The sequence below is a fragment of the Ornithorhynchus anatinus genome, chromosome 20 (assembly GCF_004115215.2).
Source record: "Ornithorhynchus anatinus isolate Pmale09 chromosome 20, mOrnAna1.pri.v4, whole genome shotgun sequence".
NCBI classification, from domain to species: domain Eukaryota; kingdom Metazoa; phylum Chordata; class Mammalia; order Monotremata; family Ornithorhynchidae; genus Ornithorhynchus; species Ornithorhynchus anatinus.
In genome coordinates, this window is record NC_041747.1 from 20,963,159 (window position 1) to 20,989,708 (window position 26,550).

At 41.4% G+C, this 26,550-nt stretch overlaps 1 protein-coding gene across 1 annotated transcript in view; it reads right to left on the minus strand.

The window, feature by feature from the left end:
• The window catches only part of DYNC2H1 (dynein cytoplasmic 2 heavy chain 1), a 194,561-nt gene that overhangs the window by 87,423 nt on the left and 80,588 nt on the right, over positions 1 to 26,550 (minus strand). The window contains 13 exon segments of the mRNA XM_007666838.4: positions 1,842 to 1,919; positions 4,568 to 4,618; positions 5,516 to 5,581; positions 9,794 to 9,883; positions 10,787 to 10,930; positions 13,624 to 13,758; positions 15,569 to 15,688; positions 17,054 to 17,217; positions 17,987 to 18,110; positions 20,234 to 20,332; positions 22,726 to 22,746; positions 24,937 to 25,046; positions 25,963 to 26,104. Of these exon segments, the coding sequence (XP_007665028.2) occupies positions 1,842 to 1,919; positions 4,568 to 4,618; positions 5,516 to 5,581; positions 9,794 to 9,883; positions 10,787 to 10,930; positions 13,624 to 13,758; positions 15,569 to 15,688; positions 17,054 to 17,217; positions 17,987 to 18,110; positions 20,234 to 20,332; positions 22,726 to 22,746; positions 24,937 to 25,046; positions 25,963 to 26,104 (1,344 nt within the window).

The following is a 26,550-nucleotide window of genomic DNA, read 5'->3' on the forward strand; positions in this document are numbered from 1 at the left end:
CCCCAAGCCCGTGCTTTTTCCACTGAGCCCCGCTGCTTCTCTGCTGTGTGGCCTTGGGCCAGCCACTTCACTTCTCTGTGCCTCAGTTACTTCACCTGTAAAATGGGGTTTGAGACTGGGAGCCCCATGTGGGCTAGGGACTGTGTCCAACCCCATTTGCTTGTCTCCACCCCAGCGCTTCGTACAGTGCTTGGCACATAGTAAGTGCTTAACAAATACCGCAATTATTATTATTATTATCCTTGCCAACTAATTCCAAGTGGTCCCAGGTATAATGGATTGGATAAAATTGGTACTATCACTTTGAATTTGGAATCTTCGTCATTCTCGAAGCCCATCCAAAGTGAAAGAGAACAAAAGTATCTTTACAGCCTAAGCACTTAAGTACTCACCCAAAGTTACTCCCAGCAGCACTTACTATTACTGTTATTATTTGTATTGGTTAAGCACACACTGTGCGTCAAGCACCGTTCTAAGTGTCAGGGGTGGGTTACGAGTTCATCAGAGCAGATAGCCCCTGTCCCACCTGGGGCTTATGGTCTAAGTAGGAAGGGAAACAGGCATTGAACCCCCATTTTATAGATAAGGAAACTGAGGCCCGGAGAAGTTAAGTGACTTGTCCAAGGTCACACTTCTGTGCATACCTTGATATCTGGTATGCTTTGCAGCCTGTAAGTTTTTATCTTTTCCATCTTTTTTTTTTTACCTTTCCTCTCCAGCTCCTTCACTGTCTGCAAGTGCCACTTGCATTTCAGAGCTCTTTCTAATCAGGGCTCAGTCCTCAATTAACTGTCTTCTTTCAGCTCATATCCTCCCACCTGAGCACTTATGAGCCAACCACTTTCTTTTTTCCATATCAATTTATGCAGTCTATTATGTAAGCACTTATTCATTCACCTAGCCTTTTATCTTTTCCCTCTCTAAACTATTTTTGTACTCCATTAAATCATCAGCTCCTTGAGGGTAGGATTCGTGTTTTCTATTTCTATTATATTTTTTCAGGTGCACCTAGTTGATGCTCAATAAAATACCCCCCACTGATGGATCCTGGATAGAAACGGCCAACTATCAACTGTGAATGCTTATAAACAAGTACGGTCGAGTGAATTAAGCAATCCAATAGTGATAAGTCCAATAAGTCAATAGTAATAATTGAGCCACTATTTTACGCAGAGCACTGTACTAAGAGTTTAAGAGTTAGAAGAGATGATTCCTGCCCTCAAAAAGCTTAGTCTCATCAGGGAGACAAACTTATTTATTGAAAAAAGCTAAAGAAAAAATGAATATTTAGATGAGTTAAGCACTCAAAGGATTTGCACGAAATGCTATCTGTTGAATCTTTCTGCGTTCAGTTGCTAATTCACCCTACTACAACAGCAGAATCTGTTTTAGTGGGGCTTTTTTTAAATCATCTGATGGCTGATTTGCTCTATGCATGGGTTATCTGTGTCTTAGCGGCCTGTGGGTTTCTTGCTGTTTTCTTACCCGTGCATCAGTGTGTGTTCCCTAAAGCTCCACGGACCAGTGGAGAGAACACGGTCCTGGGAGTTAGAGTTCACACTCTGTTCCCGATCTGCTTAGTGACCTTGGAAAAGTCACACTCTCTTTGTACTTTGGTTTCTTTATCAGTCAAATGGGGATAAGCTCCTCACCGCTCACTGTGAGCTTCACCTTTAACACAATGCTTTAGCACACGGTGTTTAATACCTACCGTAATCATTACTGTTAGAATACTTGAACAGTGGATCATTCATATCAGGTGATGTGACCTCCCACTCCTAAATCACTGGATATATTAATCCAAGAACCAAAGGGATTACATTCTCCATCCTTACTATTACCTTTAAAGTGGCCACTGCCCAACTCCGTTCCTGATCTATCCAGGATGGAAGCTGATCACAAATTTTTTGTTGTGAATCCTTAGGAGAATGAAACAAAATACATTCTTGTAAACATTTAAGAGGATAAAGGTGGAAAAATCAAGCATGATAACTGACTTGCTTCTGAATCAAAACACAGGTGCAAAAAAAAAAAAAAATCAGCAAGGAAAAAACCACTCCATCAAGTGACAATCCAGTAGTGGATCCAGCAGTGGTGACGGCTGCTTTAGGCAGCATCCTTGAATCCTCTCTTTCATTCAACCCACATATTCAATTCCCCTCTTCAAAACCCTACTTAAAACTCACCTCCTCCAAGAGGCCTTCCCAGACTGAGCTCCCCTTTTCCTCTGCTCCCTCTACCCCCCCTTCACCTCTCCGCCGCTAAACCCTCTTCTCCCCCCATTTCCCTCTGGTCCTCCCCCTCTCCCTTCCCCTCGGCACTGTACTCGTCCGCTCAACTGTATATATTTTCATTACCCTATTTATTTTGTTAATGAAATGTACCTCGCCTCGATTCTGTTTATTTGCTATTGTCTTAATGAGATGTTCATCCCCTTGATTCTATTTATCGCTATTGTTCTTGAACGTCCGTCTCCCCCGATTAGACCGTAAGCCCGTCAAAAGGCAGGGACTGTCTCTGTTACCGATTTGTCCATTCCAAGGGCTGAGTACAGTGCTCTTCGCATAGTAAGCACTCAATAAATACTATTGAATGAATGAATTCAATCCTTCACTAAATCCTGGCGGTTTGACCTTCACAATATTGCTGAGGTCCATCCTTTCCCCTCCATCCAAACTGCTACCACGTTAATCCGAGCACTTATCCTATCCCACCTTGATTACGCTATCAGCCTCCTCGCTGCCCTCCCTGCCTCTTGTCTCTCCCCACTCCGGTCCATACTTCACTCTGTTGCCCGGATCATCTTTCTACAGAAACGTTCAGGCCGTATTTCCCCACTCCTCGGGAACCTCCGGTGAGTGGTTGCCCACCCGCCTCTGCATCAAACCATCCTCACCACTGGCTTCAAAGCAGTCAGTCGCTTTGCTCCCTCCTACCTCACATCACTGCTCTCCAACTACAAGCCAGCTCACACACTTCCCTCCTCTAACGCCAACCTACTCACTGTACCTCAATCTCGTCTATCTCGCCGCCGCCGACCACTTACCCACATCCTGCCGCTGGCCTGGAACGTCCTCCCTCCTCATATCTGACAAAGACTCTCTCCCTCTTCAAAGCCTTATTGAAGGCACATCTCCTCCAAGAGGCCTTCCCTGATTAGGCCCCCGCCCCGTCTTCTTCTCCCACTCCCTTCGGCGTCACTTTTGACTCGCTTCCTGTATTCGCCAACTCCCACCTCCAGCCCCACAGCACTTATGCACATATATTTTTTGTATTAATGTCTGTGTTCCCCTCTAGACTAAGTTCGCTGTGGACAGGGAATGTGTTATATTGTTGTGTTGTGCTTAGTACAGTGCCCTGCACATAGTAAGTGCTCCATAAATACAATTGAATGACTGAGTTGCACACATGAGGCCCAGCACTGTTTCCACAGAAGCCTCCCTCAAGACTCCATTATTCATACATTAATCATTCAATGGTATTCACTGACCGTTTAGTGGATGCAGAGAACTGTACTAAGTGCTAGGGACAATACAATATATGGAGTTGGTAGATGCAATCCCTTCCCACAAATGCTCAGGACAGTGATCTGAACAGAGTAGACGTTCCCGCTCTCTGCGTGTGTGTATATATGTGTGTGTGTATATATGTGCGTGTGTGTATACGTAATAATGTTGGCATTTGTTAAGCGCTTACTATGCGCCGAGCACTGTTCTAAGCACTAGGGAAGATTCAGGGTAATCAGGTTGTCCCACATGAGGCTCAGTCTTAATCCCCATTTTACAGATGAGGTATCTGAGGCACAGAGAAGTTAAGTGACTTGCCCACAGTCACACAGCTGCCAAATGGCAGAGTGGGGATTCGAACCCATGACCTCTGACTCCCAAGCCCGGGCTCTTTCCACTGAACCACGATATGTGAAGGATGTATAAACAATCATATATAATAATAATAATAATAATGATGGCATTTGTTAAGTGTTTACTAAGTGCCAAGCACTGTTCTAAGCACTGGGACAGATACAAGGTAATCAGGTTGTCCCAGGTGGGGCTCACAGTCTTAATCCCCATTTTACAGAAGAGGTAACTGAGGCCTAAAGAAGTTAAGTGACTTGCCCAAAGTCACCCAGCTGAGAAGTGGCAGAAACGGGATTAGAACCCATGACCTCTGTCTCCCAAGCCTGAGCTCTTTCTACTGAGCCATGTTGCTTCTTAATGTATATACAATCAGTTAATATATGTGTGCATATATGCATATACATATATACATGTATTCATTCAATTGTACTTATTGAGCGCTTACTGTGTGCAGAGCACTGTACTGCACATGTACATATGCCCAGACATTAATTGATTCTGCACCATCCTTCAAATGAACTTGCAACGACAGATGTAGAAAAATGGGTACTTTTAGCCCCATTTTACAGATGGAGAAATCTATATATCAAATTCTCTCTCTTACCAGGTGCTAACCGATAGTTTTAAAATGCATGAAAACAAATTACATTCTACAAAGACAATAGTTTTTCTTCCCATTTCACTGTTTAAAAACCTAGACAAACACTTACCGCTTTCCTTAACATATCTCCAACAATCACACCTGTAAATGTATCCCATTCCTATTGAAAATAAATCAGATCATGAGAAGCACAACATACATTCACGAACAGAGAGTTTACCATCAGAACAGTATTTTAACGTCTCATTTTTTTTTTTTTAAGAAAAATACTAAACTTAAAGCCCCAATTAAAACTGATCATTGCTTCTTTTGAAAATGAAGTGTTATCTGCGAATCGAATTAAGAGAAATTTCAAATCTATACAGGATGGTAGAAAAGTAACCTCTTTTATTTACCCAAGGATGAGTAGTCAATTGTTTTTGTCTGATGTCTGGGTAAACATTTTGACTTTGTTTTCTAATGTGGCCTGGTGTTTTATATTGTTTGCTTTTACTTTGCGGTTTGTGGTTTGAGTTGGGGAGTTCTGGAAGAAATGTGTCCATGGTGTTGCTATGGTTCCCAGACGACTAGACAGCATAAGACAAGACCACTCTCGTTGCCCCTAAAGGTCTTTTTTTTCCAGGATTTGTTAAGCACTCACTATGGGTCAAGCACTGTTCTAAGTACTGGGGTAAATACAAGATAATCAGATTGGACACAGTCCCTGGGCCCACGTAGGGCTAATAGAGCCAATCGGAGGGAGGAGGATTTAATCCCCATTTTACACATGACATAATTGAGGCACAGAAAAATGAAAAGACTTGGCCAAGGTCTCAGAGCAGATAAATGGAGGAGCCAGGATTAAAACTGAAATGCTAACTCCCAGGCTCATGCTCTCCCCAACAGGGCAAACTGCTTCTCATGCCAAGTACGTATAATATGATTTTTTGCTAAATTCGAATTCAATTCTATAATTTGGACTATTATCAGGGAAATATAAAATCATATTTCTTTTTGAAACTTAACGCAGACTCCCAGTACATATCACTAAAGCTCTACTTCTTCTGCTTCCACTTACGTTTTCTTGAAAAAGTTCAGGGTGCATGCCTCGCACAAAATGTAAAGCAAACATCAGTTGATCGGCCTGAAAGAAATGAAATAAGGGAAGATGTGAATAATTTTATCCCCATCTCACAGATGAGGAAACTGAGGCACAGCCGAGTTTAGGGACTTGCCCAAGATCATTCAGCCAGCAACTAGAGGCAGCCAGGATTGGAACCCAGCTCTCCTGACCCCCCAGTCCTGGGCTCTTTCCATTAAACTGCCCTGTCTCCATGGCTCTAAAGGGTCCTGGAAACCCCAACCTCCACCCCTGGGAATGGCTTTGGAATATGGGTATTAATTCTGTTTGCTTTTTATCTCAACTAGTTACCTGTCTCAGGCACTAAGCTGGGAGAGAATGCCGGCGTGGTGGTCAAGAGTGACTCCATCTTGGTAATGCAGAAGGCAATTTCGAAGACACTAGTCTTTGACCCCATGGGCAACAAAGTCAAAGGAAGAATTGGAGGGGAAACTGTATTATCTTGCTGAAAAGTGATGCAGAAGACTTTAGGACTAGTTATTCGTGCTCTGGCATTCTCTCAAGCCGGGTGTTTGCTCCATCACAGCTAGTTACCTGTCTCAGGCATTAAGCTGAGAGGGAGGATCAGGGCTATTATTTGGGAACTGGCACTCTCATAACCAGGCTGTGTTGGAGATCAAATTTACTAACCTTTGATTGGAGAGAAACAAGCTAGCACACCTAAATTCAAACTTTTAAACAATTTGTTCAAATGCAGTTTAGTTCATTAAAATGTCTAAATTTACTGTCATCTGTTTTTTTTTTGGTCAGGTCACCAGACTTACAGTTCAATGTGTTGTGCATACTATTAGCCCAAATCCTAGTTGTTCTCTTATTCATTCATTCAATCATATTTATTGAGCATTTACTCTGTGCAAAGCACTGTACTATACGCTTGGGAGAGTACGGTATAACAACAGACACATTCCTGCCCAAAACGAGCTCACACTTTAGAGGGCTGTCACATTGTCAGCAATCAATGGCATTTACTGAGTGCTTACTGTGAGCAGAACACCATACTAAGCGCTTAGGAGACCACAATACAACCAAGTTGGTAGACACGTTCCTTGCCCACAAGGGGTTTACATAATCAACAAAAACAGCAAGGTGGCAAACTTTGCTATACAGTTTAATGCTGTGCTGATGGCTGAAAGCCAAAATCCTCTCTCTAAAATATAGAGTAGTTTATATCCTTTCTAAGGTCAGTGTTTTAAATCTTGAAAAACACAGCTCATTACTTGATGATTAATGTGCTTGCAGATTTTTCTATGCACATGAGAATCTCTATTGGACACAGAATACATCACGCATTTTAAAAATTGCTTACATAGAAGTATGAATTTTACAAAATGGGTGCTATAACTCCAATTACAAACATGCCTTGGGTGTTGTAAACCAAAGCATTTCTTTGATGATCCTATGCTGTAAACAGAAGAAAAGCATTATTCACATTAAAAAACAAACAATTCAGTCTTATTAAATGTTAAGAATGCCAAATTTCTACACTTGAATCTTTTTGCACATGAAAAATCTACCTTGATTGGTCCAAGTTTAGATATGTTTCATTTGGGGAATGTCATAATTATTGGATTACATTGCTGCATGGAATCATATGAATCTAGAACATGGGTTACAGCAGTCCAATTAGTAATAATACTAACAATAATAATGATGATGATGGTATTTGTTAAGCGCTTCCTATGTGCCAAGCACTGTTCCAAGCACTGGGGTAGATACAAGGTTATCAGGTTGTCCCACATGGGGCTCACAGACTTAATCCCCATTTTAGAGCTGTGGTAACTGAGGCACAGAGAAATTAAGCGACTATCTGACCTCTGACTCTCAAGCCTGTGCTCTTTCCATTAAGCCAAGCTTCCCCCTATTAAAAGCTACAATATGGGATAGATTAGGATCAAACGTAAGGGAGTGAATACTCAAACAGGGCGATAGCAAATTCCCTTCCTTAAAAATAGTGTTTGTCTCCTGCTCTAGACTGCTTGTTGTGGGCAGAGAATGTGTCTGTTATAGTGATATATTATACTCTCCCAAGCGCTGAGTACAGTGCTCTGCACAAAGTAAGTGCTCAATAAATACCACTGACGGCTACTCTCTACCTATCTTCACGAACCTCCTATGATCTCATCTTCTCCAGGAAGCTTTCCCTAACAAATCTCTTATCTTCCCTCCCTATTTCTCCCCCTATTGCATCTTCATCAATGGTATTTACTGAACGCTTACTGGGTGCAAGGCTCTTTACTAAGTGCTTGGGGGAGTACACTCTAACAGAGTTGGTAGACACGTTCCCTGCTCACCCCGACCTTGCCGTCTAGAGGATCACTTATGTACTTGAGTCCTCGCCCCCTAAGCACTTTATTCAACCCATCCAGGGACCTATGTATGTATCCTTCAACTCCACTGCCCATATTTTAGATTGACAGTACTTTGAGGGCAAGGATCATGTTTATCAATCTCCTTGTAATCTACCAAGCATTTAATTCAATGGCCTGCACAGAGTAAAAGCTCAATATTGTTTTAAATGGTACTTAAGTGCTCACTATATGCCAAGCTCTGTATTAAGCACTGAGGCAGGTAGAAGATGAACAGGTCCAACACAGTCCCTGTCCCACGTGAAGCTCACAGCCTAAGCAGGAGGAAATAGGATTGAATCCCCATTTTACAGATGAAGTAACTGAGAAGCTAAATGACTTGTCCAAGATGAAACACGGCGGACAAGTGGCGGGGCTGAGGTTAAAACACGTGTTTCCCGACTCCCAGGCCCTTGCTCTCTCCATTAGGCCACGCTGCTTCCCTTTCCTAGTGACCGCATGGTTCTCCAGGGGTAAATTTTAGTGCCTTCCACTACTGATGACGGGGAAGTGGTGAGACAAGATCCCGGCCTCACCAACACAATCACATACCGCCGAGGTACGCAATGGTCTTCAAACTCTGGTAACTGACTCCGGGCAAGAAAAACACAGAATAACTGCCAGAGGGTAAATCTTTCGACAGAATGAAAACACCTCACTAAATACATTTCTTTAAATGCTTTAAACCTCTCTCCCCTTGCACAATCCCTGTCCCAGATGGGGTTCGCAGTCTAAAAAGAAGGGAGAGCGGGTATTTTACAGATGGGACGGCGAGGCACAGAGAAGTTAAATGACCTACCCAGAGTCACACACAAGACATGAGACAGGTTTGGAAATAGAACTCAGGTCCTCTGACTCTCAGGCCCACGTTCTTTCCCTTAGGCCATGCTGGGTGCCTTACAAGGGTGAAGGAGAGTCAGAGTACAATAAAAATAGTTTTTAGCCTTCCAGAAAAATATAAAGAATTTTATGAGGCAATGCAAACTCAGCATCATGTGTAAAATCGTAAAATGTGAAGATGTAGATTCCATTTCAGATATGACGAGGCCAATTACCCATACCTCATTTAAGTCCTGATTGTCTCCCCTCAAGCACTGGCACGGAATTTAGGTTTTGGCAAAAATTTCCCAACAAATACTTCTCTAAGCAGCAGGATTACCTTGGAGGGCGAAGGAATCTTATTTTTGGATTTCCCTTTCAAAATATTTGGTGTCGGAGCCTGCTGGACTCTAAGATGCGGCTCATCTTGTCAGCTAGCAAAGCGCATTCTGTCCTTATAACGAGCCATTTTAAAATAATCCAGGGATTTTTATAATAAAAATACATCTGCAAGGGCTACATTCCTGGAAAGACTATGCAGATGGCAACACCACAGTTGATAAGACCAAAGAATTATGGGAAAATGGGGGTTAGGGCCTGTCTGCCTTTCAACACGCCAAGTGAAACTCAAGGTTTGTGGAAAAACAACCACCGCAAAACAAAGGCTCACATTATGTTTAAACATCACGGTTACCATATGTTTACTTGTAACAGTGAATTTTAACTAGTTACAAGTGATACAGTCAGTGAAGGACAATTCTATATCGAAATCAACTGGCTTGAAATGACAGTTACTCTAAATCTTAGCCAAGAAAAACCACAGTTATGCAAAACTATACCATAGGAGCCAGAATGATTAAAAAAAAATAAAAATAACGGACAGGGATACATAAAAACCTCAGAAAAAAACTCTACTTGGCAAGGGAAATCTACAACGCCTAGTACATTGGAATTTAAACAAAATGAGACATACGGGTAAAAGTTGCAGTTTCATGCATTGAAGGAGTCCGGTTCTACTTGGTGTTTCCAAAGCAATCATAAGGAACCTTACCTTAAACAAACAGCGACACACGTATTCATACACCATATGTTTTAATGAGCTGATAAGAGACTGGATCCTCTGGTCAGTATCTGAAGAATCCTGGGCAAGAAAATTTGAAAAATCAAAAGGAGTAACAGACACTTCTCCCTCTGTGAGCTCCCTGAGGGCAGGGAATGTAATAACAATAATAATTATGATATCTGTTAAGCGCTTACTATGTGCCAGAACTACTAAGCGCTTTACTAAGTTCTTGGGTGGATTAAAAAGCACACACTGAGTTGGACACAGCCCCGTAATACAAAGGGCTCACGGTCTTAATTCCCATTTTGCCGAAGAGGTAACTGAGGCCCAGAGAAGTGAAGTGACTTGCTCAAGGTCACAGAGCCAACAAGTGGTGGAGCCGGCATTAGAACCCATGACCTTCTGACTCTCAGGGCCGGGCTCTATCCACTATGCCAGGCTGCTTCTCTACGCCAGGCATGAGCTCCCCCCAAAGCACAAATTAGTTCCTTAGTTCTTTGGAATTTTATTTGAAATTCTTTTATAGATACGACTTCAACAATGGCACTATATAGTGAAAACATTTTCAAAGTAGGCCTGAACTTTGTTTACTTTTAAATGAAGGATTTTCAGAATGACACATCTATGAAAAAAAATCACAACTCATCAGATAAACATATGCTAAGCAAATCCACGAGGTTGTTTATATAAACTCCCCAGTGATACGAGGTAGCAGCTTCCTCAGATAAAGCTAAAATGTCAGGTTTTTATTGCTTCATAAATTTGTTTTTAGTTGATTTTAAAATCTTTCGCTCTTCGGGAAAACAAACCTGCTTTCTGTTATTTATATTTTCAATGTATGACGATTGGCGCTCTAAAAGCAGAATTAATCTCATCGACGACCACGTGAAGTTTGCAGGGAGGCGACTGTCCAAGGCCATAAAAAAAAAAAAAAGTATCTTTGCACCGCATTTGTACAGTTCTAGAGTCTAAGGGGCATACCTGTTTGTTCAGCAGAGCTCTTTGGAAAAGCCTAAGGAATGCAGCCAGGCTAAAACGGTACATGTTATTAATTTTGGACAAGTCCGAGATAATAAAGTACATTTTGCTGGCACTTTCTGCTAGAGGTAGGTAGGCATCCCGCTCCTGTGGATAAAACCAAAAACAGGACGTTTCAAAAACTAGCACTTTACTGCCATCTAGAGAGGGGTCACCGGATAAAAAACTATACAATATTTTCCCAATTTTAGGGTTTTAGGCCACAGCTGCTAACACGTTCACATTTCCCCTGCTCAAATACAGGATTACATACGACCCCATCAGAAAGCATATAACAGGGCACACAAGGGGGCTAAACGTCTTATAAATTCTACATCCAAGAAAGCCCTATTGGAAATTGGGTTGCGCCTTTTATATTGCTTTCTGCAAGTGAAACGCAACCCACTCTTCCTGAAGTATTGTAACTACTTAACAAAAACGGGACTCATTTTCTTTTCTCTAAAGTGGGTAGGTTAAAAAAAAATAGTTGTGCCTCGGAGAGGGAGATTTAGGAACGGATTTTTATTTATGCATTGTACAACACAAAATTAGCTTTAGGTTCTCAAGTACAATATCTGACCTTCAAGAATTTAGCATATTGAGGTGAAATGTAGCCCAATAAGGAAGTAGTCTAGAACTCAGACCACTTCTTCTAGTTTTGAGGGTTTGTTTTATTCACTCATGTGCAGCATCATGGGAATAATAACAGCTTCTAAAATTCAAATGCTGTTAGACTACCTAAGGTGCCAATCCTGCATTTTGCAATGCGTCAGGGCTGATGGTGAAATTCTCTCCGAGGCCATAGGAGTGACTGGCTGAAAAGAACAACCACGTTTGGGGAATGAGAGTGCCTAACTGGGCTGACAAATTTGGCTGTCTCTGTTTTTGTGGAGGCCTCTTGGGTTCCTTAACTTTGTAAATCCTCAGCTGGGGGCATTCTTTGTCCCAGTTACTGCTCTCCAGGCTATCAATCCATCCATCAGTGGTATTTATTGAGCACCGTGTGCACAGCACTACACTAAGCGCTTGGGAGTATATAATAAAACAGTAAACAGACATTTCCCGCCCACAGTGAGCTTATAGTCTATAGGTTAGTCTTTCCATAATGGTGCTTGCTAATACAGCGCCTTATTTGTCACCGTACTTCACTAGATCTTTCACGTGTTTGTACTTCACCTCCTTTAGGACGTGACCGGGGAATTTTTCTACTCCCTCCACAAATCCCACACAGCAAAACCGTGTCGCTGGAAGCACTGTATTCCAGCACTGTTGGTAATTTTGTTCAGCCATTTGACCAGGCTGAGTATAGTTCAGGTGTGATGCTGACAAAACTGCTCAAGACACACCAGATGTGTCTTCTATGATAGATCAAGGTCTCACGAGCATACAAAGGGAAGACTACAATTTTCCATTTTGGTAAGATACTTGATTCTCCATTTTTTCCCAAAAGCCAGGCTGCCACTTTGATTAAGTTTGCTGGATTTTTTTTTTTTGTTTATTCCTCTATCTTTACATAGTGTACTGTGGCAGGCACTAATTCGGTACCAGAAATGTGGTGTTTTGCAGATGGCAATCTTTAACATGGGGTTTCCTGAGGAGTGAGCAGGTAAATTAACCAGGCTTCAAGTTTATTGTCAATCTTTAGTGCTACAGCAAATCTGTAAAGTGATTTTCCTTTGCCACCTGTCATAGAGAAGCAGTGTGGCTTAGTGGAAAGAGCACGGGCTCGGGATTCAGGGGTTGTGGGTTCTAATCCCGGTTCTGCCACTTGTCTTCTGTGTGACCTTGGCAAGCCACTTCACTTCTCTGTGCTTCAGTTATCTCATCTGTAAAATGGGGATTAAGACAGTGAGACCCACGTGCGACAACCTGATTACCTTATAGTTACCCCAGCCCTCAGAACAGTGCTTGGTACAAAGTAAGTGCTTAACAAATACAATAATTCTTCTTATTATTCCAACAGGTGTTCTCAAGTTTCTATTCCAGTACATTTCATCCATGTGCATGTTTTATCAATTCTTCCCAACTTAGTGTTTGATCAGATTCTCAATGATGTCTTTCTTTTAAAAAAACAAATCATATTTGTTAAGCACTTCCTATGTTCCAGGCACTGTACTAAGCACTGGAGCAGATACGAGATGATCGGGTTGAACAAAATCCAGTCCCGGAGAGGACTCACAGTCTTAATCCCCATTTTACATATGAGGGAACTGAGGCACAGAGACGTTAAGTGACTTGCCCGAGGTAACACAGCAGGCAAGTGGAGGAGCTGGGATCAGAACCCAGGTCCTACCCACTTAAGACTCACCTCTTTCAAGGTAGCTGAACTGTAGAATACGACTGTTTCAAGGCAGTTCCTTAATGGCATATTAATATGGTCTAGTCTATTGCTAAAGCAGATTTCCTCATTACTAATTTGTCATTCCCAGTAAAGGCAAGATTGAAATCAAAAAGTCCTTTCTTGGAAGATGAATTCGGCTTGGAGTTTGTTTTCTTACAACTGCCAAGTTCAACTAGAGGATTTGGCAATTTGTGAAAATGCCTTTATTCTTATATGAAATCACCACAAACGGTAAAAAAAATTCTTAATATTTAAAATCCTCTTGTGAAATGAAGAGCCAGGATATGAGTCAAGCTAGGCTGGAAAAACTGAGTGAGCCCAAGACCCAGCTGAATTTCTAAAGCATCTTCCCACTGTGTCCGGGAGTCGAGTTTTGAGAGAGGTATGCCAACTAGTTGAATTCAAAACATGTAGAAATAGATTATTCAAATTAAGACAAGAACGAGAGAATCTGATTTACCTGATCGAGAGAACTCTGAAGTTTGTGAGATTCGAGAAGTGACTCTTGAATGAGTGCACTGCTGGCTTTAGTCTGATTCAAAGATTCAATCAGATCCTTGTTTTCCAAAATATTGCCTTGAGATGTCGCAAGAGTCTGAAGGAAAAAGATAAATTGCATACTGACAAATATGTATATGGGAAAATGACACCCAATATGATTTTGAGGAAATGTTTAGGTGAATTTCCTTACTGATTGTTTGTAGAGGACTTGGTATCTAATTATGGTATTTGTTAAGCGCCTACTACGTGCCAAGCACCTTTCTAAATGCTAGGGTAGATACTAAATCAGATTGGATGCAGTTTCTGTCCACATGGGGCTCACAGTCTTCATCCCCATTTTCCAGAAGAGTTAACTGAGGCCAGAGAAGTGAAGCAGCTTGCCCAAAGTCACACAGCAGACAAGTGCCACAGCCGGGATTAGAAGCCATGACCTTCCGACTCCTAGGTCCGTGCTCTACCCACTAAGCCACGCTGCTTCTCTCATCTGACCTTAACTAAAACAAAACCTGGATTTTGTCTCTAAATAATAGATAACAATAATAATGTTGGTATTTGTTAAGCGCTTACTATGTGCAGAGCACTGTTCTAAGCACTGGGATAGACAGAGGGAGATCAAGTTGTCCCAAGTGGGGCTCACAGTTTTAATCCCCATTTTCCAGATGAGGTAACTGAGGCACAGAAAAGTTAAGTGACTTGCCCACAGTCACGCAGCTGACAAGTGGCAGAGCCGGGATTCGAACCCATGACCTCTGACTCCCAAGCCTGGGCTCTTTCCACTGAGCCACGCTGCTTCTCTATAATAATATTATATAATAGTATAAAATTATATAATATAATAATAATAGTGATAATAATAAGGGTATTTGTTAAGTGCTTACTCTGTGGCAAACACTGCTCAAAGGTGGATACAATGCAGTCTGATCAGAAATGGTTTCGATCTCACAGGGGCCTCACAGCCTCAGGAGGAAGAAGAGGCACCGAATCTCCATTTTACAGATGAGGAAACAAACACAGAGAATTCAAGTGACTTGCCCCTGGTCCCAAGAGCAGGGCAACGGCAGGTCTTTCCACTAGGCAACTCTGCTTCTCACTGAATACTTTCAACAGTCAGCACCCGGCTTCCAGTGCTCCGATACCCCAGCTTCTATCTCCACCATCATTTGGGAAGACAAGAGGCCACCAATACAGAGAAGCAGCTTGGTAAAAGAGACTTCACTACTTGCTCACCATGTGGTCCAAAGAGACTCTGCCTCTAATTTGCTGTGTGACCTGAGGAATGCCACTAAACTTCTCTGTGCCTCTCATTTCCTCATCTGCAAAATGAGGAATCAATACCTGTTGCCCCTCCCCTCAGTCTGTGAGCCCCTTGGGTAATCAGGTATCCGACCTGGTTATCTTCCATCTCCTGCAGTGCTTACTTATTGCGGTACCTGGCCCATAGTAAGCGCATAACAAATATCACAAGCAATGAGGTCCAGAGGCAGTGAAGGGCTAGATATGCTCGGCCTCTATTATATCATTCATTATTATGTTACCCTGCAAACCATGCACATATGTCATTGAGGAGGAAGACGAGGGAAGGAGAAGGAAAACTCTACTACACTGAGCGAGTGCAGACATCCAAGGTTCCTTAGAGAATTAAGACAATACAAAAAGAAAATTAGAGGCACAACACTGCTCTGGAAGGGAATTCTATTATGTTTAATTGATTTCTAAACTCAAATCTCAAATTATGAGTGTTGAAATTTTAATCCTGGAAAGGCAACCAGCAAATAGTGACAATGGTTTGATCTACATTATGCTTTTAATATAAAAAAATTATGATAGTAGGCACGGTTATTCTAGAAGTCAATATTTCTGTTAATAAAAGCACTCCATCAAAAATTTGTTTAATACATTCTTACCTCTAAAAGAGATTCCTCAAGTTTGGCCAACTGTATTTTCTTGTCCTCCTCCTGTTGTAATAGTTTAGTTTTCTGCTCTTCTAGATCTGGTTTCTCATGTTGGATAGTTAAAGCTAAAAGCTGGAATAGAAGAGGCTATTCAGGGAGACGATGAAAACAATCTTTTCAATGCCATAAAAATAAGCTGAATTTTGACTATTTGCCTCATACAGAGATGAAATGTAAAAGTTGCTTCTTGGTCAGGAATTTTTCGCCTTACCTATCCTTTCCTTTCATCCACTAAACCAGTTTGAACCATTTGTTCACCTCTTGCTATATTCTAACTGAACTTTGCTCTCATGTCTTCCATTTTCAGGCCCTGAACAGGCCCTGCTTAAAACTTTCTTCTGCTCCTTCAGATCCAACAGTTCTTTCCCCATCTCCAAAGCTATCCTCAAAACCCCAGGAAGCATTCTCCACCTAATTGCCACTGACTCCAGTAATGTTTTTTTCCCATTTATTTTTCATTCTGTTGTTACTACTACTGGGACAAGGTGGGACTTGAGTGCAAACAGCATACCTTCTCCATTTCAGATCATTCAGAAGACTGTGGCTCTGGTTTTTGCGACTCAGGAAGCAGCGTGGCTTAGTGGATAGAGCATGGGGCTGGGAGTCAGAAAGAACTGGATTCTAATCCCAGCTCCACCTCTTGTCTGCTATGTGATTTGCCCAAGGGCAAGTCACTTCACTTGAAGAGTACCCTGGGGATTAAAAGTGCCTTGTGCGGGACAGGGACTGTGTCCAACCCGATTAACTATCTATCACAGTGCTTAGAACATAGTAAGTGCTCAACAAGTACATTATTATTTTATTGTTGTTGTGAAGCTTGGACTATTGTGACAAATACCTGAAAATGGCTCTAAAGAGTTACAATGTCCTCCAGCATTTTTTGTATTTATCATCCACATTTTTGTGTTGCACGCTATTCTATTTCTATTGAGAAGCAGCGTTTCCTAATGGAGAAACCACAGGCCTGGGAGTCAGAAGGACCTGGGTTCTTATGCCGCTGCAGCCACTTGTCTGCTGTGTGACCTTGGGCAAGTCGCTTCATTTCCCTGTGCCTCAGATATCTTAAGCGTGCAGTAAGGGCTCAACAAATATAACCTTTTGTGATGTAGTTGACCTGACACAAATTACTGTGAAGGCTAGGACTGACTCCATGGTCCAGCAGAGTCAAATGGTTCTCGCCTCAGGCTTCAGAAACTCAAGTTCAGTCGTATTTATTGAGCGCTTACTGTGTGAAAAGCACTGTACTAAGCCCTTGAGAACCGTATGAATTGTTCTTATGTTTCTGGAGGCAATCGCTTCAGTGTCCCAATCCTCTCCAATCGAAGAAACATTTGAGTTACACTGGAGATATACATTTAAGCAAATGGAACAATCTAGGGCTCTAGGGAGACTTGAGCCACTCTCAAAAAACCTAAACGAATGTCTAAATGAACATACCTGTCCTCTTAATCCACTTCTTGTTGTAGTGAAGTTAACTTCAGTGATAATGGAAGCCGCATCAGGTGGAATGAAGGGATTTGGATTTCGAGTTGACAGAAATAAGCGGAATTCTTCATTATAGTCGATTATTTTGTCGCCTATTTGCACAACATAACGTGGCCCTAATGTTTTAAAGATAAAAATTTAGATTCAAATGTAAACAGCTGGATATGAAATTTGGATTTGTGGGGTTGTAAAAGTCTACTGCACTTGTATTAAATCAGAATGACTTTTTAAAACACCTTTAAATGCAGTTGCATGCACCTAAAAATCAACATGTGCAAGATTCCAAATGTATCTGTCAATACAAAAAGCTTGTACTGCATACCCTGGGCACTAAGTGGTGGCCTGGGTATAACAAATTACATAGAGTTGGCTCCTGCCGTATAGAGGAATATTGTCTAAAACCCACCACACTGATTAAAGCAAACATGAAAAGACACAGAGAAAAGCATCAGTTATACAAATACCACAATCAGTCCACCAATTGCATTTAATGAGTGCTTAGTGTACTCAGAGCACTGTACTAAACGCTTGGGAAAGTAAAATATAACAGAGTTGGTAGACACGTTCCCTGTCCACCCTGAGCTTATAGCTTTATATGGAAACATAATAGATATAATTTAGTTTTAACCAGAGTAGAAGTGGTGAATGTGAAGAGTTGGTAAATTGGAAAAAAGGAAATGGATGAAACTTCATGGTTGACAGAAAGAATGAACCTTGGACATGTGGGAAGGGGAAATCAATGAATGAATCAATGGCATTCACTGAGTGCTTACTGCATGCATAGCACTGTACTAAGCGGTTGGGAGAGTACAAAACAACAGAGTTAGTAGATACGTCCCCTGCCCACAGTGAGTTTATAGCTCCAAGAAACCACAGGATATTTACCTTGAGCGACAAGATCCTTTCTCAACAATGGGTAAAGGACTGGCTCGACTCCATCCATTTCTTGGATAATAAGTGTTTTCCCAAAGCGAACTGCTAGCTCGACAGCTGTGATAAAGTTAGGGTCCTATAATTGCAAGAAAATGCATGGTTTCCTTATTACAAAGGATTGAGAAAATGTTACTGTGGTGCAAGCCCTCTAAACGTTACTTTGAAAATGCATGTTTTAAGAATCTGAATTCTTCCCAAATTATCCCAATGAAGACAGAAAAGAAGGATGAACTCATTTGAATGAATAAAAATTCTGGCATTTTTAAAAGTTTTGGATCTGCTTAACGCTGGGGTCACTGGAGAATCAGATTGTTAGCTCCATGTGACACAGGGATCAATCTGAATTGAGAAAGAGAAGGCATCTTACTCCCATTTCCCAGATGAGGAAGCTGAGGCTCTAAGAGGTTAAGTGACTCGCCAAAGATCACACTGCAAGTTAGGGGACCAGCTGGGATTAGAAATCCAGTCTCCTGATTCCCAACTTCATGTTCTTTTCTCTACATCATGCTACCTTCCCTGTGAGCCCATTGTTGGGCAGGGATTGTCTCCATCTGTTGCTGAATTGTACATTCCAAGCGCTTAGTACAGTGCTCTGCACATAGAAAGCACTCAATAAATATGACTGAATTAATGAATTGATTAATAATTGCACTTCATGATGTTCAATGCTCCTGCAACCTCTGTATTTGCAACTCACCTGAAATAAGAGACGAAGAAATGTTAAAAAAAAACCTTGGTTCAAATGGAGTCCTACTTGAGTGGAAACAATATATTCTAAATATTAATACTATTTACATACAGCCTACACAGTCTATCCCAAGGATAATGGAGTGAAGTAGAGGTGGGGAGTGGAAGGAGACCAAAGACACCTCTTATCCACTAGTGTCATGAGGTGAGAGGGAGGAAAGATTTCTGGCTCTTCCTGGATGTGTACACTGATGGGCACAACTGGGTATTTGCTTAAAATGTGCACTTCACTTTGTGTTTGTATTTGTGTATACTATTTTTCACAAATACTTTGACAGCAAATAAGACTAATGCATACATTTGAGGGCAAATGTTTGGGAAGTGGTTGCCCTTTCTTGTCTATCTTTCGTTTGCACCTTCATATACAAACATGTGTCTCTGCCTCGTTAGGAGAGTTTGGGGGCCTGAAGCCTCCTGATTGGTTGTCAGTGTGGTTAGCGGCCCCCTGACAGCTTATCTCTAAAAACTGCTCCAACTCCATGAAAGATAAACAATACTGAGAAAAAAACAGAGGGGGAGAGATGGAGAAAAATAGAGAGGAAACTGGAGAGGGAAAAAAAAAAACTGGGGGTGGGAGGGCGGGGAGGGAGCTAAATTGAACGAGTGTTAGTTACTTCACCAAGGAATTTTTGGTAGGGGAAGCTCAACTGGGAGTTAAAATACCCCAAAATGAGATTCATTCAATAACCCACATCCTTCCACTCTCTAAAAGGGCAGAGTTTAGTGGGGAGGACCAGAAAACTAGGAATGAGTCCAGAGCTGTAACGGAAATCTTAAAACCTTGTAAGAATATGAAAGCAAAAAAGTTAAACCTTAACCAAGAAAAAAAATCTCAATTTTTTAATCTCTATTTATTCCTTCTTGACACATAAAAAAATAGATTCGGATGACCACAATACAGCTAATTCTGGCTTCCCCTACCTCTAGTGATTACTGCTCCTTTTCCCCTCCTGCCCTTCACCTGACATATTATTCACTCTTAATAATGCTAGTGCTCCAAAGGAGGCTTTGTATTATGTTCCCTTTTTATTTTTTTTTAACTTTAAACACCATTTTGTTTTGAGTACATAAATAAGGTTGCATAAGGGTTTTGTCTAGATTGTGGAATCCCAATTCTAAAATAAACGATAATAGCAGAAACACATCGAACAAAAACATATTCTCGGTCTTCTTTAGCCATCATTTTACTCAAATTAGGATTCACATATCAACTGTCAGTCAAGAACAAAAAAAACCAAAATTGTAACAAGTACTAATGTAAATTTAGACAATTCATAAAGTGGTCATTGTTCAGATAACAGTAGTCCAATCAGGGGAACTGACTGTGGTAAGTACCTGCCTAACACTACAGACTCTTGAAAAAGCCAAAGATCCCTCATTTTCACTAGAGATAAAGATAGAGAAAAATGAAGAAGCTGGTTTAATATTTGAATGATGTGTCATAAAAAATACCTGTTGGTTGATAACCTCCAATCGTGATTCTTTCAAATGTGTCTTTAACCACTCTGTAGCTTGAGAAGAAGGGTCTATAAGAAATGGGCAAACTCGACTCTGGTTATAAAACAAAAACGATGAAGAAACAACAGAAGTTAGAGTATTTTGGCTGAAAGCTGAAAAACGTTCACATTCCTCTCAATTTTCCAAGAATGAGTTGCGATAAATATCATTGTTAATAATTTATTATTATCCACTCAAATAGCAGAACTGAAGTATTATTATGAAGAAGATAAACTGCATCTTACAATTATATATATTAACACCTGTCACCCCCTCTAGACTGTAAGCTCATTATGGGCAGGGAATGTGGCGGCTAATTCTGGTGTAGTGTACTCTCCCAAGTGCTTAGCAGTAAGCTCTCGATAAATACCATGGATAGACTGATTATTACTGCTGTTACATCAGCACCGACTTTGTACAAAGCAATGCATTAGGCGCTTGGGAACGTACAAAGAAGAAATACATTTTAAACCAGAATCTTTATACAGAATTTACAATCTTGGGGCGGGAGAAGGGAAGGTGCCAAAACACAGAAACAACAATTAAACACGGAAGCTCCCATATGTCGATCCTGACTCCATACCCTTTGTAAACTTTGGTGGATGGCAAAGGCCCGTCATTGCAAAACACTCTTCACTTTAGCTAGGGGTCAGGTCTTAGGTGCCGTAATAATTGTGATATTGTTAAGTGCTTATTATGTGCCAGGCACTGTGCTAAGCACTGAGGTAGCCAGGATAATCAGGTTGGACACAGTCCCTGTCCCATATGGTACTCACAGTCTTAATCCCCATTTTACATATGAGGAAACTGAGGCGCAGAGAAGTGAAGTGACTTTTCTCAGGTCACAAAGCAGATGGGCAGAACTGGATTAGAACCCAGGTCCCTCTGACTCCCAGGCTCACGCTCTATCCACGAGGCCATGCTGCCTGCCATAATTCATTGGTTCCTTCAAGCATATTTATTGAGCGCTGACCGTGGGCAGAACACTGTACTAAGCACTTGGGAAAGTACAATTCAACAATAAACAACACATTTCCCGCCCACAACGAGTTAACAGTTTAGAGCTTACTGGGGGGCAGGTCCTGAGTCAGTGGGGCCAAAGCCTCGAACCCCACAACAGCCTGGCTGAAATGGAAGAGTGGGCAGGTGGGCAGGGAAAGTGTCTACTAACACTGCTGTATTGCCCTCTCCCAAGGGCTTACTACAGTGCTCTGCACACAGTAAGTGCGCAATAAATACCACTGATTGCTTCCCCTTGGCTCCATTCCTTTCCAATCCCTCACCTGTCTCGAAATGTTATTTAGTTACCCCACTATTTATCCGTTTGTGTACTTGTTACTGATTCAACTGCATCTATTAGCACAGTAAGCGCTCCATAAATACAACTGCATGAATGAATCTATTACTGGAATCTACTATCCCACCTTCAACTAAAATATCCCTCAGTAATTCATGTCTACTCTGATTCCCAACAGACTGTAAACTACTTGAAGGCTACTGAAGCTACTTGAAGGATCATATGTTTATTTTGGGGACTATTCCCCAAGTGCCTAAAAGTGCTCTATTAAGATCGGGTGTTCAACAAAATATTTCAGACATGGATACCTTCAAATGCAGGAATAGAAGAGATTTTAAAAAAAAAACAACCCTCTAAAACCAGATCCCTTTGTGCAGTGGCAGCTGGGGTTGGGTAAAGCTTCTTATAGAAGAAATACACTGCATTTTTCAAAGCAGCTCTCTATATACTTGAGTGTAGGAAGTCCTCAAGGAAATGTTTACCAGTGAAATGCACTGAGTATTCATGAAAAAGGGGTGAGGGCACGAGTAATATGGGGAAAGGAAGGCGTGATTTATATTATTTCATTATAAAATTACAAAACCAAAAATTAAAAATCCAGAACTGATTTGAAATTGATAAATGTGGAGGACACTTAACTATCCCAAAGCATTCATTTACCACGAGAAGACAATTTTGTAGATTCGTTTAATCAACAGAGGAAGAATTTTGCTGTATTGTATCCTGGATCCCTGAAAGAGGGAGGTGTCCCTCTCCATTGAAAGTCATTTCCATCCCCCGCCCCCCCAGCCACCCCCAAGAACTATTCACATTAATTCAGGTCATTAAATCAGAATGAATCCCTCAGAACAGCTGCAAAAACCTGGTAGTATTCTTGATGATTTGGGAAATGTAAGGTGAGAAGTAAATTTCTTGTCTTTTTATTCTAAGTAGTAAAACCCCATAAATTTGAGGTTCTGGCAAGCAGGGAGATGAGTCAGTGAAATATGGGAATGTCATGCATACAGCTAAATATACATCAAGTACAAATGACAGATGCTTTTACATAAAAAAACATGCTCTCTCAGCAATAGATGGCATAGCATGAAGTGTTCCAAAATCTACTACATTTTGGCTATCATTCACCGATTTAAATCAAATACATCCTTACCCATGATTTGAAATCAATGATCTGAAGCAGGAAAACAAAAGAGAAATTCAAATTCAATATAAGAATAGTTTTAAATATTTGATTTAGATCTTAAAAGTGGTTCCTATACTATCACCTAGCAATGCAAAAGTTCAATATTCCTACAAAATGATGGGCTATTTTTTTTCTTGTTTTTGCTTTCTAAATTAGTGCAATTCAGCTATTACAACATACAACACTGTTTCGGGAACAATTTCTCAAGAGGCATGCTGAACTTTTTAAGGTAGACAACCATTCACAGCCCTACAATCAATCATGTTTATTGAGTGCTTACTAGGTGCAGAGCACTGTACTAAGTGCTTGGGAGAGTACAACAAAATTAGCAAACATGTTCTATGCCCATAAGCTTAGATTCTAGAGGGGGAGATAGACATTAATATGAATAAATAAGTTCTAATATATAAAGATATGTACATAACTGTTGGAGGGTTGGAGTTCAATTGATCAAAGGTCACAGACTGAAGTGCATAAAAAATGCAGAAGGGAGAACAAGCTGGGGAAAGAGGGTTTAATCTGGGAAGGCCTCTTGGAGGAGATAATAATGATAACGTTGGTATCTGTTAAGCACTTACTATGTGCAGAGCACTGTTCTAAGCACTGGGGTAGATACAGGGTAATCAGATTGTCCCACATGAGGCTCACAGTCTTCTTCCCCATTTTACAGATGAATTAACTGAGGCACAGAAGAGTTCAGTGACTTGCCCACAGTCACACAGCTGAATGTGGCAGAGCTGGGATCCAAACCCATGACCTCTGACTCCCAAGTCCGGGCTCTTTCAACTGAGCCATGGTGCTTCCCATAGCACACAGATGTGAACTCTATGGATCCGCTACCAGAACGATTGCAATGGAGAGCGGGGCGTTCTGAGAGAGATGTGTCCATGGTGCCGCTATGGGTTGGAAGCGACTCGACGGCATAAGACAAGACATACATTCTAGCTAACAATTAGGCTACCGTCACAGGTGAAAAAATGAAGTTGACTTAAGACCAATATTACCAGTGTCCTTAAAACTTGCCTTCCGGGCTCTATGCCGCTTCTCCCCTTCTTCCATTCTGGTTATTTTCACTTTTTCTCACCAGCTCACAGTATTCACTCCCTACCCGTTCACTTTCTAATCATACCTAGATTTCAAGATTGCCACCTCTGATCCCTTGTTCCACCTTTTCCCTGATCTGAAACTCCTTTCCCCAACCCAAATCCCCCAAGCCATCGTTCTCACCATCTTCAAAGTTCTCCTAAAATCCGTCCTCCTCCAGAAAGCCTTCCTCAATTAACCTGCAATGAGTCGCGTTTCCCAACAGCATCTTTAGCGCATAAGTTTTGTCCCTTCTCCGCTTTCCTGTGTACTGTGCGGAGCCCATTGTATATTCAATTATTCACCAATTCAAACCTGACAAACTCCTGAAGCCTGGATTCCTTGCCCATTCATTAATTCAATCGTATTTACTGAGCACTTCCTGTGTGTGGAGCACTGTACTACCGTAAGCCCGTCAAAGGGCAGGAACTGTCTCTATCTGTTGCCGATTTGTACATTCCAAGCGCTTAGTACAGTGCTCTGCACATAGTAAGCTACTGAATGAATCAAAGTACAATTCAGCAGCAAAACCATTTTCCAGCTCCTACTCTTCAAAGTCTCTTACTCATCAGAGGGCAAGGAAAGAGTGTTCGGCCTTTGCTGTACTCATTCACCCTCTTGCTACAAGGCTCTGAATTGTAATAATAATAAAATAATTATGGTATTTAAGTGCTTACTATGTGTGCTAGGCACTATACTAAATGCTGGGCTAAATACAAGTAAATCAGTTTTGACACAGTTGCCATGTGGGGCTCACAGTTTCAATCCCTATTTCACAGATGAGGTAACTGAGGCACAGAGAAATAGAGTGACTTGCCCAAGGTCACATAGCAAATGTGGTGGAGCGGGGATTAGAACCCATGATCTTCTGACTCCCAGGCCCGGGCTTTATCCACTGCGCCATGCTGCTTCTCTCCACAAGCACTCAATAAAACACAGTAAGCACTCAATAGCCGGGGCAAGAGAGAACTATGGCTAAAACTCAAATCTGTTTTCCAGAGCAGTCACCAAATTCAGAGAGAAATACTACACATTGAAGGATTCACAGAAAACACCTTGAAGGAACAAAAATGAACTAAAGAGGCGATGTGTTACCTGTAATATCACCAGAGCATTTTCTATGGAAAGGTCATCAGATGGCAGGCCTTCACTTTTCCAAATTAACTGCTCACTCTCCGTGCAAAGAAACCGCCTTAAATCAAATTCTGCAAAATGCAATGATTAACTCATTATGTTCAACCTCACTAGGACTGTTTTGCCTGGACTTAAATTTGAATGCATAGAAATAAAATGTCAATTATCGTTGATGGTTGATGGTTAAACAATTCAAAACCTCAGGAAAATTCCTTTGAAAATTTGCTACAATCTTGCTGTATAGCAAAAGAAAAGCCCTACACCAGAAGTGTTATGGCCTAATGGATGAAGCACAAGCCTGGAGCTCACGGTCTTCATCCACATTTTCCAGATGAGGTAACTGAGGCAAGGAGAAGTTAAATGACTTGTTCAAGGTCACACAGCTGACAAGTGGCGGAGCCGGGATTAGAACCCACGACCTCTCATCTTCGACTCCCAGGCCCTCGTTCCTTCCACACTGATCTCTTAGGGACCACTGCTTCCCGGACTTATCCTAAGCTGGGGGACTTTTTGGTGGCAAAGAGGTTCGGAGGTATTCCTGGGAAGGACAAGTTCTGCCGTTCAAAGACAAATAGCCAGTGCTTGGCTAGTAAGCAGTCTGATCTTCAAGGGATCTCCAAACCTCCTCTCTGATTGACCAGGTCTGACAAAGGCCCTCCCAAGATGGTTTGGATGAATTTCAATCTTTCCTCCAAACTCAGAGCCACCCTGGGGGTTCTCTAGGGCAGGCCAAGAATACCTCCAAGCCTGGATAAGACCATCAGTTGCCTAATTAGCCTACACCCATCAGGGAATATAGTCACTGGCCATATCCTGAATAGTCACGGTAGATTTTCGTGACTGTTATAGTGTGGAATCCTTGTGTCCCTAGAGCTTCCCTGTCAATGTATTTTTGTAGATGCTATCTACATCCATGAGCCAAAAAAACTTCAGAAAAACGACAACCAAGGTCCACTTATTTTTTTAAGCCTATAATGGAATACCTACTTTCAAGGCCAGCTGATTTTGTCCACTCATCCAAACTGGCTTTCCTCTGGCTCTCGGGGGCAGCGGAAAGATATGTAATAAAAGCAGCAGCCAATTGAGCTCTTTTAGGAAGGGTAGCTAGTTCTTCTGTTATCTCTAAAACCTGGGGGAAAAAAAACAAAACAAAAAATGGATGTACATATTCATAAGGCTAACCAAAAAAATTAAAGTCCACTAAAACAATTTCTTCCTCCAACACAGATTAGTTTTACAGTGAAGCATGATTTTTGTTTTCAGTCATTAACTGTTGGCGATGATTCATGGAAAGGCACGTTCTGGTGAATCAGGTCCCCATCTTACCCAAAAGATCACACAAATCTATCGAAAACAATCACAATCATGTCCTTGTTCTTAACCCAATCCCAGGACTAATAGGATTTAAAGAACTGATTTTATCTGGGCACTTATTAAACCAAATATCACGAAATACATTTAAGATTTTTTAAAAAAACAACTTTCATATAGACTTAAAACCTTGTAGATGCTCAGTAGTTAAGATCGTCAAATGTGGATTCTATCGAAATGATCGCTGGGTTTGGGGAGATGCTA